Below are 12,500 nucleotides of genomic sequence, written 5' to 3'. Positions count from 1 at the left end.
TTAACTTGTTCCAGTCAGCATGTTGGAAAGTCTCACACAAGTGTTGATAGTTACTGTGTCTGATTTCATGATTTCATTTTTTAAAATCTAGCACCCCTCCTTTTTTGGGCTGAAGTTGTATTTTTGTTTCCTTTTAAAAATATTTTTCTTTTTCTCTTTTTCCCCCTTTCTTTTGGACTCTTTATGTGTTTTCCTTCCAGTATTCAAAGTGTTGCTCTTGTTTTCTTTATGGAGGAACTATAACAAGCTACTGAGGTGTTGTGTTATTCACTTCCTTAGGATTAAGGTTTATCTTTTTGGCTTTTTAGGGTTAAATAGTTAGGTTAACCTCTTGTGAGGACATTTATCATTAAATTAAGTCACCACATAATAATTAAAAACACACACACAAAAACACAAGAATAATCCTTTAAACTTTACTGAGTGAACTTCACTTATGTCTCTTCATCTATAGCAGGTGTGGAAAATAAAGGAATTTATGTATGAAAGGAAGAGTCATCAAATGTGATCAGAAAATATGATATGGGTTAAAATAGGTAAAATTGGCTGTACTTCGACCACCCACAACATGATTTTATCTTTAATGTTTTAAGTAAATGTTGCTGGTACGGCGTCTGTTACTTTAGTAAAAAAAAAAAAAAAAAATGAATGCATGACCTTTTGTAGTGACAGAGTATTTAACATTGTGTGACCACTTTTAACAGTGGTTTTAAGAACGAAGTATGCTCCCCAGGATACAAATAAAAACGCTTTTCATAGGCGACCCTGGACTTTGGAGTCAGACCGACACGCTTCTTTTCTGTCCATTACGGTAAAAATGGCAGCACAGCGTATGCTCTCTGCTCTGGAAATACGCAGAAATGGGGGTGTAACAGGGAACTGCAGAAACCCAAAACAACCGTGGGGCTGGATTACCATTTCCAAAACCAAAAAGCGGCGATCACGGAAGTAATCTCGTGGGTTGCAAATCCACAAACCCGCGCAATATTTAGACAGAATGCGGTGATAATACCAGAGTCTAATGTTTAGCACCTTTTTGCAGCAGTGGTGAAATCCACGGAATGTTCCACACGGGAACAGCTGACCATAGGATGCCGCACTTAGCCTAACGAGATGTGAACATTACAAGGAAAATATCAGTGATCAGATGTTTGCATATTAACAATCAGGTAACTACACTGCTCCTCTTGTTATTGCTTCGTCTCGGTTGAATTTTGGAGATTTACAGTGCGTGTTTACGGGAGATGGTTAGACGGGTTATTAGGGCTGTCATCCTGCTCAACCTCCAGCCCCTCCTTGTTTTGCTGAAACCGAGTGCGATGTTGTAATGTTTACATTTAGTCTGTGTTGCATACCCCTGCTCCTCTCCTTACTCAGCTTTTCATTTTGGTGCTTACTTTTGGATCCATTCAAAAGACTAAATGCGCTTCAAAGCTTCGCAGTGAAGCAGTCAGAACAGACGAAGACATTATTTATTAACTCTTACTGGACAAACTGGGCCTGATAGGCCTAATAAAGCTTGATAATTCTCAAGTGCTGCATCACATCACATCTTTTGCAGCTGCATTCACTGTCCTGCAAAGACCTAAATGAAGAATTTCGTAGAATAGCTGTTTGAGGATGTTTCTCACTTGATCATGCAAGTGCAATATTACATAACCGGCTGGGCAGTCTACAGTAGAACACTGGCCTCCAGTGAGAGTCAAAACAAGACTGTAGGCCACATAGTTACAGACCTACAGTAAAGCAGTGTTCTACAAATAAACACTTATGGTATGTGTGCTGAATCTAATGAAGTAAAATGCAATTTTGCTTTTGGTTGAAATTGATCACTAATGTTTTTGTTTTTTGATGGGGTGCCCCAAGAGAGATGCTGTAGTTTGGAAATTCCCAAACATTTCAGGTCAATAATGCTCAGATCGTTAAATATTAGACCCGTTTCTTTATTTGTGAAGAGTATGACCTGTGTGCACCAGTAGTAATACCACATTATAAAAACACTACGTCACATGTGCTTTCAAAATGCTTACTTATAATATTTACTTGAATGAAAGTACAGAAGTATCAACAATAGGCACTTGGAATTTCAAAAGTTAAAGTACTCATTGTACAGAATGGTTCCAGTGAGTGTTACTTAATATTACTGGATCATAATTACAGTGTCACTAATAAGTATGCAGTACTTTATACATTTTGAGGTGGAGGTATCATTTTAACTGCTTTATGTCTGCATAGTTCCATCTATAACAATATATATTATAAAATGATTTAGCATTTAAAATCTTCACGTGAAAAATGACAAGCTGCTTAATTAATGCAGTGAAAAGGTCAATATTTCCCCCAGGAACATAGAAAACTAGAGATATAAAGTAGAATAAATGCAAAGACTTAAGTAAAGGTTCTTGAAAATTGTACTTCAGTATACTACTTAAGTAGTAGTATTAATGTAGTAGTAATGTACCTACTTACTTTCCTCCTCTGGTGACTAATATTTAAGAAAACACTATCTGTCTATAATATTTTCTCATAAATGGTGCAGGTACAAAAAACACATTTCACTGTACATTGTACTATGTATAATTGTGCATGTGACAAATAAAGCTTATGTTAATCTCTTAATAAAGCCTATCTTAATATAGGTGGTAAGAACAGAAAAACATAAGGCCAGAGTTTTCTTATTCATTCTGTCGTTGGGATACCGTCAGGGTTAAGGATGTTTAGTTGAGTAATGTTTTTCAGTAGTTTTGGTGACCCTGTAACCTCTCAGGGAGCTTATTGTTTATAAACTACGTTTTGATAGATTGTGGCTAAGACTGTCTGGATGTCTGCTGTCTGTGTTTGCTGCGCGCCGATTGGCCGCTCAGAAAAGGGGGCGTGGTTTCGTCATAACAATGCATTTCAAGGAACATACACGCGCCAAGGAATGTTTTCTGTCGTTGTTTCGCTAATGTTGTCGTTTCACACGTTTAACAGTATCTCGTGCTCAGGTAAACGCTGCCATTAACGGACGGGACGTTTCGTGGTTTCTGGAGGAAACGGATTTCCTTGTGCAGCAGTTGGAAGCGCTGTGTTAGCTGGTTTAGCGTTAGCAAGCTAATAGCACCTCCGTCAGGGACATTGTCAAAAATCTGTCGGAGGAAAACGCAGTCGATTGATAGTCAGTTAACGGCAGTTTCTACTGGGTGATGGTGGTCGGTTAAAGGCGGTCACATGCAAGGATAACTTGATGGGACTCGACGTTTCGGAGACTGAAACACCTGCCATCTCCCCTCCTCGCCGTGCAAGCAAACTAGCTAAGAAAGTAAGATGTGGGCTGTGTTGTTGGCCAACTCACATTGCTAAACGTGTCCGTACAATGCTGGTCTCTGTCTGTGGTTTAACATGTTAGCTACATGGAGAGAATACACAGTGATCACTGAGCGGATGTCCTAAACATATATTTACATGAAGGCTAAAAAAGCCTGCTGGTCATCTGCAGCTGAGCCCCTGCTATGTTTGGACAAAGCCTTAGCCTAGCTTGGCTAAAGTTAGCAGCTCCCCTTCAACAGGGGACGTCGAATTTGCCCTGGCAGTGAGGAAACGGCGGCTGCCATAACGATAATATTGCACATTTCCGCAGCGATGTATGCAGCTTTTTCTGTGATACCTGTGAGAAACGGTGTTACGGTACAGTGGCCTCCCAAACTGCATGGCAGCGAGAGGTCCGCTTGCCTAGCACATCTTTTGTTGTTGCTTTGTCTTTTGAGCACATGGCTTCCCATGTTTTTGTTCAGGCAGGCTACAGCGACCCCTATTTATTCCGTCCCCGAATATACCATATTAATTGCACTGCTACTGTAACACTTACGAATACACTATATTTTAGTCATTTGGTTAAGCTCAACACATGTAAAGGCAAAGTCTTTTAATACCCTAAAAATTAAAGATGTAACTGCGGAAAACGTGTAACTTAACAGATGCGTTTTAGACTCTTTTGTTCATCAATGGCCCAAATCTTAATCCTTAAAATTTGGCACCTGTAGCAGACAACATCGTGTCATGTTTTGTGTGTTTTGAACCTGTATGGTCCTTCTCTAGTGTACTTTCCTTTAATAAAACACAAATTTACAAGACAAATATTTGGGGGAAACACCCAGTAGTCGTCATGGGAGGCAGATGTCCCCTCACTAGAGATAAAAAGTCGATGTAGAATTGAACATTATTCACAGGAGTATTTAGAGTATTTTATTTTTACACTGTCTAAAGGCATCTAGAAATGGGAGTGAACTGGTCTTGCAGACAAGGGATCAAGGAACTTTATTGTCATACCAGGACATTTGCATGTTATGGTACGAAATTGGTACTCAGGTCCCAGTTTTAAGCTATAAACATTAGAGAAATATAAATATAAACATTAGAGAAATATAAATATAGACATTAGAGAAATGATAAACATTAAAGAAATATAAACAGAGAATATAAACATTGTGAAATTTAACAACTAATGTTAACTAATTTAACAACTAACAATTACCAACTGTAACAACAAAGACCAACTGTATGTTAATTCACTTCGACAATGCTAACAACAACCACCATACAAATATGGAGAGGTTTTGCTGAAGGATGTGCCAAAGTGCAGGGTTTGAAATCTAGGCCATTTACGATAGACTATAAGGAGCCTGAATAAGGTCAGTGAAATGGAAATGTGGCAGTGAAATGTATGATTCAATGAATGTAAAATTCCATGAGCAAAAACAGGTGCCCACATGCTTAGTTTCTGCTTCAGTAAAATATGAGGTCGTAAACATTTTCTCTGTTCCTTATATTCAGAAGCTGATTTACAACTGATTTAAATTTGGATCTCTTGAGATTTAACTGAGATCGCAAAATAGAGAGAGTTACCATAAAAGTGGGGATCCCAGTACCGTGAGTGGTCCTGAGTGAACCAGCAATTTAACTGGACTGCTTGTCCAGCCCTTATTTTATTAATATGCAATTATATAATCATATTTTACAACATCATATATATTCTCACGGGGGTGTGTGGTATGATCTGTATCTGAAAATCTAATGTTGATACAGGGTGTTAAAATGTGAATGGCACTGTGTGCATTTCACTTGTGTGGTATTGAAAACCTCCTATTGGAAAACTGTTTTATTGTGTTTTTTTTTAACCTTATATTCTGTAATGACTAGACTGTGCGCTAAGTTGACAAATGAAAGATATAACGAGCTCTTGAGCATAAAAAGCAAGACTTGTCCATTTGTTGTGTTTTTTTTTTTTTTTTGCAGGTTTAAGACAATCAGAGGCAACATACAAGTGCCTCCACTCTACGGTTTCCTCTCCCCAGAGCGTGACTCGTCTGCACGACGTCACCAATGCGACCATGGGAAATAGCAGTAAATAGGCTGCCACCAACAGCCCCCTTAAACCCGAGGAGGTTCCTTGGAGAGCCCTGCAACGCCCCAGTGCATCTCAGGAGAAAGTAAAATCTCTGCCCCATCTTTCCTTAAGACATTGTTTTCACTATTTATTTTGTTGTATCTAACAGTTAAAATCAGGATACTTTCAACACGTAAACCAAATGTCAGCTGTGTGTGCGACTGGTGTTGCCTTACCTTACCCTTACCTGTATTCAGATAAGAAAAGGAATGTGTACCTGTAACCAATTAAGTAAGAGACACACAAGATATGTAAAATGTCAAAGGAAAAATATTACTACATTTTGTGACGTATGCTCATATTGATACATTTTCATTTAGTTTTAGGTGGAAAAACTATACCAGTAAACCAGTGTTGTGGCTCTAATTCATTTACTGTGTTGAATGGCTAAACTGGCTTGTCTTTTTTGTGTGGTCCCTTCTTTGAACACCAAAAATCTAATTATTCAAACACACTCCTATGCACATAGACTAGCAATTGAGTGCTCATTTTGAGGAAGCAAAATATTGTCCGTTTACCTGATAAGTTTAGAGGGTTTATAGGGCTAATGTATTGAACTGTCTGTGGCAATGATTATTTTTTTATATATATCTATATATTATCTTACAGCCCACCAGTGAGACGCCAGTGGGGGAGACGAGACAGACCTGTACTGCACACTTCTCTGGTCCAGGATGAGAACTTCCATCATCTGCTTTTCTCCCAGCATCACCAACAGGTTCCTTTAGATGAGTCCAGACAATACAGCCACACCAGCACACCACCACGCATGCTTCACCCTGCTGCTCACCTGCCCCAGCAGAGCCCCATCATGGTGGATCTACATGACCAGGTAAAAGAACCTGAACAACCTGGTGGGTGAAGAAGTTATAACATTTTCTGAATATGATTTACTGTCTTGCCTGACCAAATGTAGTAGTAATGTGTAGCTTTAATATAAAACACTCAGGCTGTGGTGTCGTTGTGTATATATAATGGGTTCTTTTTGGCAGACAGGCTTCTGTCTTAGGCAGAAGCCTGTCTCCCTTCATTTCTTAAAGATGCACCAAGGATCAGTTCCAATATCATACATATTCCCCACTTCTTTTCTTAAAAGATGCACCAGGGATCAGTTCCAATATCATACACTGTTACGACGGTGACGACCCATGGATTTCCCATCCACACCGGGCAGCCCCTCCCAGGGTGCAACACTCAGCAGCTCCCAGCATGCTCGGTAATGTTCAGCGGACAGCTCTCTCTGCTCTGCTGCCTTCCTCCTCCTGTGAGTTTGAAAAGGAAGAGCCCAAATGTCAGTGGCATCCATGTAGCACACCATACCAGCCATGCAATCTGTCACTGTTCATGACTAACAAATAAGCTGCTGCTGTTACTATGCAGGATTTGTAACATAGTCTTGATGTTGGCACAGCTATTAGCAGCAACAGTTAAGCCACAAAATATGATTCTGTTGTGCATTTAGTTTATTTGTGGAAACACAAATTTCATAATAATATCTAGCGTGGTGTTGTGGCAGTACTCTCAGCTCTTTTGTTTTATGTAATGCATCGCCTCTGTTCACTACACGCTTACAACATGCTTTCATTATAGCTGCTTGACTGTAAAAAATATGGAGCTAATTTACTTTGGTTAGGTGGAGGCTGCTTCAACGTGTTGAGTTGGATTGTTGATATAAATGAAAACCCAGAAGTAAAATGGACTTAATTAAATGTATTTCCCCTCTTGTGTTTTTTTTCCTCTCCTCAGCTCATACAGGCATGTACGATGCAGCATATGCCAGTGTCTTATCAAGCCTTTCCACCCCTGATTTCCAGCGAACATTTTGTATTGCACCCAACCCCATCTGTACCCCCCCACCAGCCGCCGCACCTTACTCCTCTGAGCCAGTTTGTCCCTTTACAGCCTCAGCACCCACGCATGGTGAGTAGTCGACGGTCTGCACATGTTTATCAATGGAAGCATAGTACGGCATGTGTACAATGTAATCACTAGTTTAACTAATTTGTTGAAAACAGATTTTGAGCATTGTTTTTCTGCTTTCAGCCTCTACAGAGGGTAGAAAATGAAGTTGACCTAAGAGGGGACCAGCACCCATTAGGGACCTTCTCCTACCCTCCGTCTCATCACCCACCAGCGCTGCCTCCTTCTCTGCCCCTGCAGTATCTTCCTCAAGAGCCTCTGCATCAGGAGCTTCCCTTTGGAGTGGTAAGACAGCCTCTCTAGCATTCTTGGACCTTTATTTCGCAGGGAAATTGACTGCACTTAAAACTCTTTTTAGTTTTCTCAATGGGTTGCTCCATCCACTCGGTCATTGCAACAACTCCAAAGCAGCCACCTGTTTTCTCATTTTTACATTCAAGACTTGTATCTTATACTTAGATCTACATTATATGTACTGACTTTGAAATTGTTATCATGTACACTACTTGCTACCAGAACAATTGTCATGTCATTCACATTCACTTGTGTTTTACATGATTTAATTAATCTGTGTGTGGTTCCCCTGCAGCCATATCCCCACATGTTGCCCCGGCGAGTGAACGGTCAGAGATATCGGTTGCAGCAACCTCTCCCCCCTCCTCCACCCCCTCCATCTTACTACCCAGGCTTCCTTCCTTACTTCCTGTGAGTACCTCCCATACAAGCACCTTGTTTATGAAGTATAAAAGTCTCAGTCACACAGTTATTTAATGTAAAATGGCAGGTAAGACAACATTACAGTATCTCTGCTATTCAAAAACGAATGGAAGGACCAAGTGACAGGAACAGAGAATAACTGTACTTACCACTCATTGCTGGTATTTGCAGAAGAGGTGCTGTTTATGGCCACAGTGAAAGTTTGCTCAACAGGTAATGTCTCTCTTTATCTCTGCTCAGGTCAATGCTTCCTGTGCCTCCTACAGCAGTGGGCCCAGCCATCAGTCTAGACCTGGATGTTGATGATGTGGAGATGGAGAACTATGAGGTTAATGTTAATTCAAGACTGATACCCTTTATGGGCATCTGTCTTGAATTTAATAAATATTGACTGTTAACAGAATTTCCTGTTTTTCTGACCTTATACTTACCTAAAGTTGCCTTTTGGGACATACGTGCATACATTCGTACATAGCATACTTGCCTGTGGAGAAGATTTATTACAGCATAATGTAAAATTAACAATAATGATAATAATAATATCAAAGCAAACAGAGCTCTGGTATTGGAATAGTATTGGTATTGGCAGATATCCAAATTCAGGTATTGTGTTTGGATCGGAAGTGAAAAAATGTGGATCGGTGCATCCCTAGATTCATGTGTACAATAAAGTTTTTTAAATCTCATTCGAAATTCTGAAAGCGGCATCTTTTAAGGGAAGGTTATCTCTCCAAGGTTAAAGGCATGACAAAAATTATTTGACGCCTTTGTGGAGCAGGTCAGGTTTGTGATATAGAGTCCGAATATAATCAATATTATCTCTCCTCTCTCTGTGTTTGTAGGCATTACTGAATCTGGCTGAGAGGTTGGGTGAAGCGAAACCACGTGGACTCACAAAAGCAGATATAGAGCAACTTCCGTCCTACAGATTCAACTCAGAGAATCATCTATCTGAACAAACGCTGTAAGTCACTTCCTCACCTTTTTAAAACAAAGCACTTAAATACAGACTAAATATATATAACTACATGCTGGCTATTTTTTCCTGTCTTTCTCTCAGGTGTGTTGTGTGCTTTAGTGACTTTGAGTGTAGGCAGCTACTTCGGGTATTACCTTGTAACCACGAATTCCACGCAAAGTGTGTGGATAAATGGTTAAAGGTAAGTTGATGCCAGTTTTAACACAACAAATCTTAATATATATATAGTGTATTTTTTTTTTTTATATACACCTAATGTTGTTTGTGCTTTTACTTCCAGACCAATCGCACTTGTCCTATCTGCCGAGCTGATGCCTCGGACGTACACCGGGAGGTGGAGTGAGAACTGTCTCTGAGTGCTGAACTGGAAAGCTGCACACACACCAGAGTCTGTCCCAAAGCTGGGGACACCTGCCACCTAACCTGCGTCCTCCAGTAAATATAGCTTACCAACCCACTACTCCTGCCCCATTCCTAAATAATAAGCAATCCAGGATTGTTTCTGGAGCCTGTTGTACCTCTGCTGTGCTTCATGGTCTGAGTCTCATGAAACCCACTGCCTATTGCAGCCTATAGCCAGAGTTCTGGGATCGCCAGCCAGTTCTTTCTCTGCCCCCTTGTTGCAGATTCCAAAGATTTTCCCTACAATGCATTATTTGCTGCTTTTGTTTACAGGGTTTCATTTTTCTTTAATGGATTTGGTTGTGGTGTTCACGAATAGTGGGCGTCCTGCATAGGAAGAGGTGAGTCGGGGAGCCTGGAGGATCATAGACTGGACACCTTGTGCAATTAGCAGAAGAAAAATAGGAATACTTCAACATGGGTATCTGTGTTTGGAGGCGACGCCTGACCATCATAGATGCATGTTTGTGTAGGTGTTGGGCTAAAGTGACTTGTTAATAATGTATGTTCTGCAATAATGTATTGATAATTTCAACAGTTTTACCCCTTACTTGTTTTAGATTTTGCCAGTGCTATTGTGAAAGTGTGACTTGCTGTGGTTAAATGCAGATTCTGCTAAGCCTGAGGTTATGGGACATGCAACTGTGAGGTATCTCCTACCCCAGATAATCCACTCTGGAACACAGATCTGTACAAAAGCAGTCAATGGATTAATGGACTGCGTCATCTGACATAACTGCACAAGTGCTACATCCACCCTCCACGTCAGCATTGTTCCTCTGGCAAGTGTGTACGCGTGTGTGCATATTGTGTGTGTATGTTTGTCCTGTTCACAGACCCAATGCATTGTGTAACCACTGGATACAGGGCAGCATGCTAGGATTTGCATGAACTGTTGATTCAGACTAGCAATATTTTAATCAAGCATTGCCACCAAAATTATCAAATTTTAAGAAAAAGAAGAGACAAAGAAGCATACTAAAAGAACTGCTTGCTTATTCAGAGAGCGCCATGAGGGAAGACTAGCATGTGGTTCCACCCCGACTGCGTATAAGGATGGGAGTCCTTGTCCGAAGGCTATGCTGATGCCATAGACCTCTGGAGGCCTGTGCAGAAAGCAATATGTGCAGTGAGTGGCGAGTTTTAAATGAACATTTTCTTGCCCTTTTAGGAAGACGGGGCTTTTTATTTCTTTGTTTGTGAGCCAAATCCAATATACAGATATAGCCTACTGTTCAAGATTTCAGATCTGCCTTCTTATGACCTTGACAAGCACAAACCTATTACTAATCCTGAAAATACTTTGTCATTTCCACTTGTTTTAAAAGTATGCCGTTTTTAAAAAAAAAAAAAAGGTTTATTTATTGGTTTTATCTTCTAGAGAAAATGCATTGAAGGAAACAGTTGGAGCACTAACAATGTTTGTGTATGGTATGTGTTATATTCTGGTAACTTGGTCAGGTCATTGTCTTAGGCCATGGTAATGGTGTTGTAAAAGAGCAACTGTATGTATAGCTTAAGTGTGAATGCTTTTAGATAAACGTTTGAAGACAGAAGAATGTTGAAAACCCTTGTAGAAGTCACTGGTGACACTTCACGTTACACCAGCTGTCTGCATCCCACAGTGATGGAGACAGCCTTCAAATGACACAGAGCTGGAGTGTTCAGTAGTGTAGAAACACTGTTAGACTTCTAGTTCCCTGCTTGTGTTCACACTTCAAAAAAACAAAAAAACAAAAAACAGGATATATTTGGGGTGGGAGGGAGAAGAGCAACAAATGAACTTTTGCTTTGAATTCACTCTTGTCTCTTAACTGCCCCAGTAAGCACTAACAGGCAGTTGTAACCTTTGCTTTTATGTGTAAAGGGATCTTGCCTTTTTCTTTACTTTTGTTTCTTAAGTGAATGTGAGTCTTTGACATGTGTGCCACCTTCAAGAGAAAAAAAAAGAAGCCATTTAATGAGTTAAACCCACAGCTCTGAGAATTAACCTATGTGTACATATCTATTCGCTGGCATATATTGTAAGTTAAAAAAAATCACTCAGGGCCTCTCGGTATATAGAAAATAAAGGAGAACAGTCCATTTCAAATGGAACGGATGCCATGAAAAGGGTATAAATGAATTTAGTTTGGTCGTTTTCCTCAGACCATAAATAATTTAATGTAATCAATTATAATATTCTGTTTTGTCTGAAATAGTAGATATTACATCATTTAAAGACAGGCATGCAAGAAAAAAAGATCAGTAAATATGTTATTAATATTCACTGAAAAGAGGCAATGTACACTGCAACTCATTACAAGTATATTATTCAAACCTGTTTGACTTTTGTTCTTGTACTCAAACCATATGTTGAGACATAGCGGTCGTGATCCCGTTTCTAAACGGCGCACACTATCCTACCTAACTCACTTCCAAATCTACTTCAGAGGTGTTTGCATGACTTTTAAAAAAAAACAAAGTTAAAACAAGTGTGTTATAGTGGAGGATATCTCAAAAATCTGGTGGGGGACCTATTTAATGGTGCACAATATGCATGCTTGTCAACCAGATCCCAACTGATTTTTAGCTCTAGTTGGCTTTGGGTTCTGGGGGTTTGGATCTTAACGCTCAGCTGATAACTGCCATGCATTGTACTGCACACATTTGTAATAGAACTGAATGACTACAAGATTTTATTGCGCTAACTTCATTTTATAGAAAAAAAAAACTGGTCTTGAATCCAGAAATTCTTACATACATTGTGTTACTGTTATTGCCCTAACGACTGAAAATAACATGCTCTGAAACTACTGTAGTTTATCAAAAGCCATAGTGAAAAGGTGCTAGATGTTCTGCTTTTAGGTATGAAAACTCACTTGCGTGAATGCAATAGTTTGTCATGGATCCCATGTATTCTTAAAGCATGTTATACTAATACCCCTAAACAATGTCAGTGAAAAATCAATATAGTTTAAGGGATTTAAAAAAAGAATAAAGTGTTGTCATACTTATTTCAGTGTAGTACTGTACCTGCCTATCAGGCTCTTCCTCTCAGTGTATCAATATCTTAAA

At 39.6% G+C, this 12,500-nt stretch overlaps 1 protein-coding gene across 3 annotated transcripts; it reads left to right on the top strand.

Moving 5' to 3' along the window:
* Nucleotides 1-948: 948 nt before the first annotated feature.
* On the top strand, nucleotides 949-11,333 carry rnf44 (ring finger protein 44). 3 transcript variants are annotated; one of them, XM_041048422.1, is made up of 11 exons: nucleotides 949-1,169; nucleotides 5,275-5,468; nucleotides 6,035-6,257; nucleotides 6,522-6,689; nucleotides 7,172-7,345; nucleotides 7,469-7,630; nucleotides 7,935-8,050; nucleotides 8,303-8,390; nucleotides 8,905-9,026; nucleotides 9,123-9,222; nucleotides 9,322-11,333. In XM_041048422.1, the coding sequence occupies exons 2-11, from the start codon at nucleotides 5,362-5,364 to the stop codon at nucleotides 9,382-9,384; spliced, it is 1,323 nt and encodes a 440-aa protein (XP_040904356.1). In that variant the 5' UTR covers nucleotides 949-1,169; nucleotides 5,275-5,361; the 3' UTR covers nucleotides 9,385-11,333. The 3 variants fall into 3 exon arrangements, with proteins under 3 accessions (XP_040904356.1, XP_040904357.1, XP_040904355.1); XM_041048423.1 differs by lacking the exon at nucleotides 949-1,169 and adding an exon at nucleotides 2,875-3,301 and having other exon boundaries at nucleotides 6,522-6,641; XM_041048421.1 differs by lacking the exon at nucleotides 949-1,169 and adding an exon at nucleotides 2,875-3,301.
* The last annotated feature ends 1,167 nt before the right edge of the window (nucleotides 11,334-12,500 follow it).

The sequence above is a fragment of the Toxotes jaculatrix genome, chromosome 10 (assembly GCF_017976425.1).
Source record: "Toxotes jaculatrix isolate fToxJac2 chromosome 10, fToxJac2.pri, whole genome shotgun sequence".
Classification (NCBI taxonomy): domain Eukaryota; kingdom Metazoa; phylum Chordata; class Actinopteri; family Toxotidae; genus Toxotes; species Toxotes jaculatrix.
This window is presented reverse-complemented; position numbering and strand designations above follow the sequence as displayed.

Bases quoted from the DNA above. Each gene is read 5' to 3' on its own strand.
- rnf44 (XM_041048422.1), top strand. From the start codon at position 5,362: ATGCGACCATGGGAAATAGCAGTAAATAGGCTGCCACCAACAGCCCCC. The intron at 5,469-6,034 runs GTAAAATCTCTG...ATTATCTTACAG, and splicing joins CCAGTGCATCTCAGGAGAAA to CCCACCAGTGAGACGCCAGT. The intron at 6,690-7,171 runs GTGAGTTTGAAA...TCCTCTCCTCAG, and splicing joins TCTGCTGCCTTCCTCCTCCT to CTCATACAGGCATGTACGAT.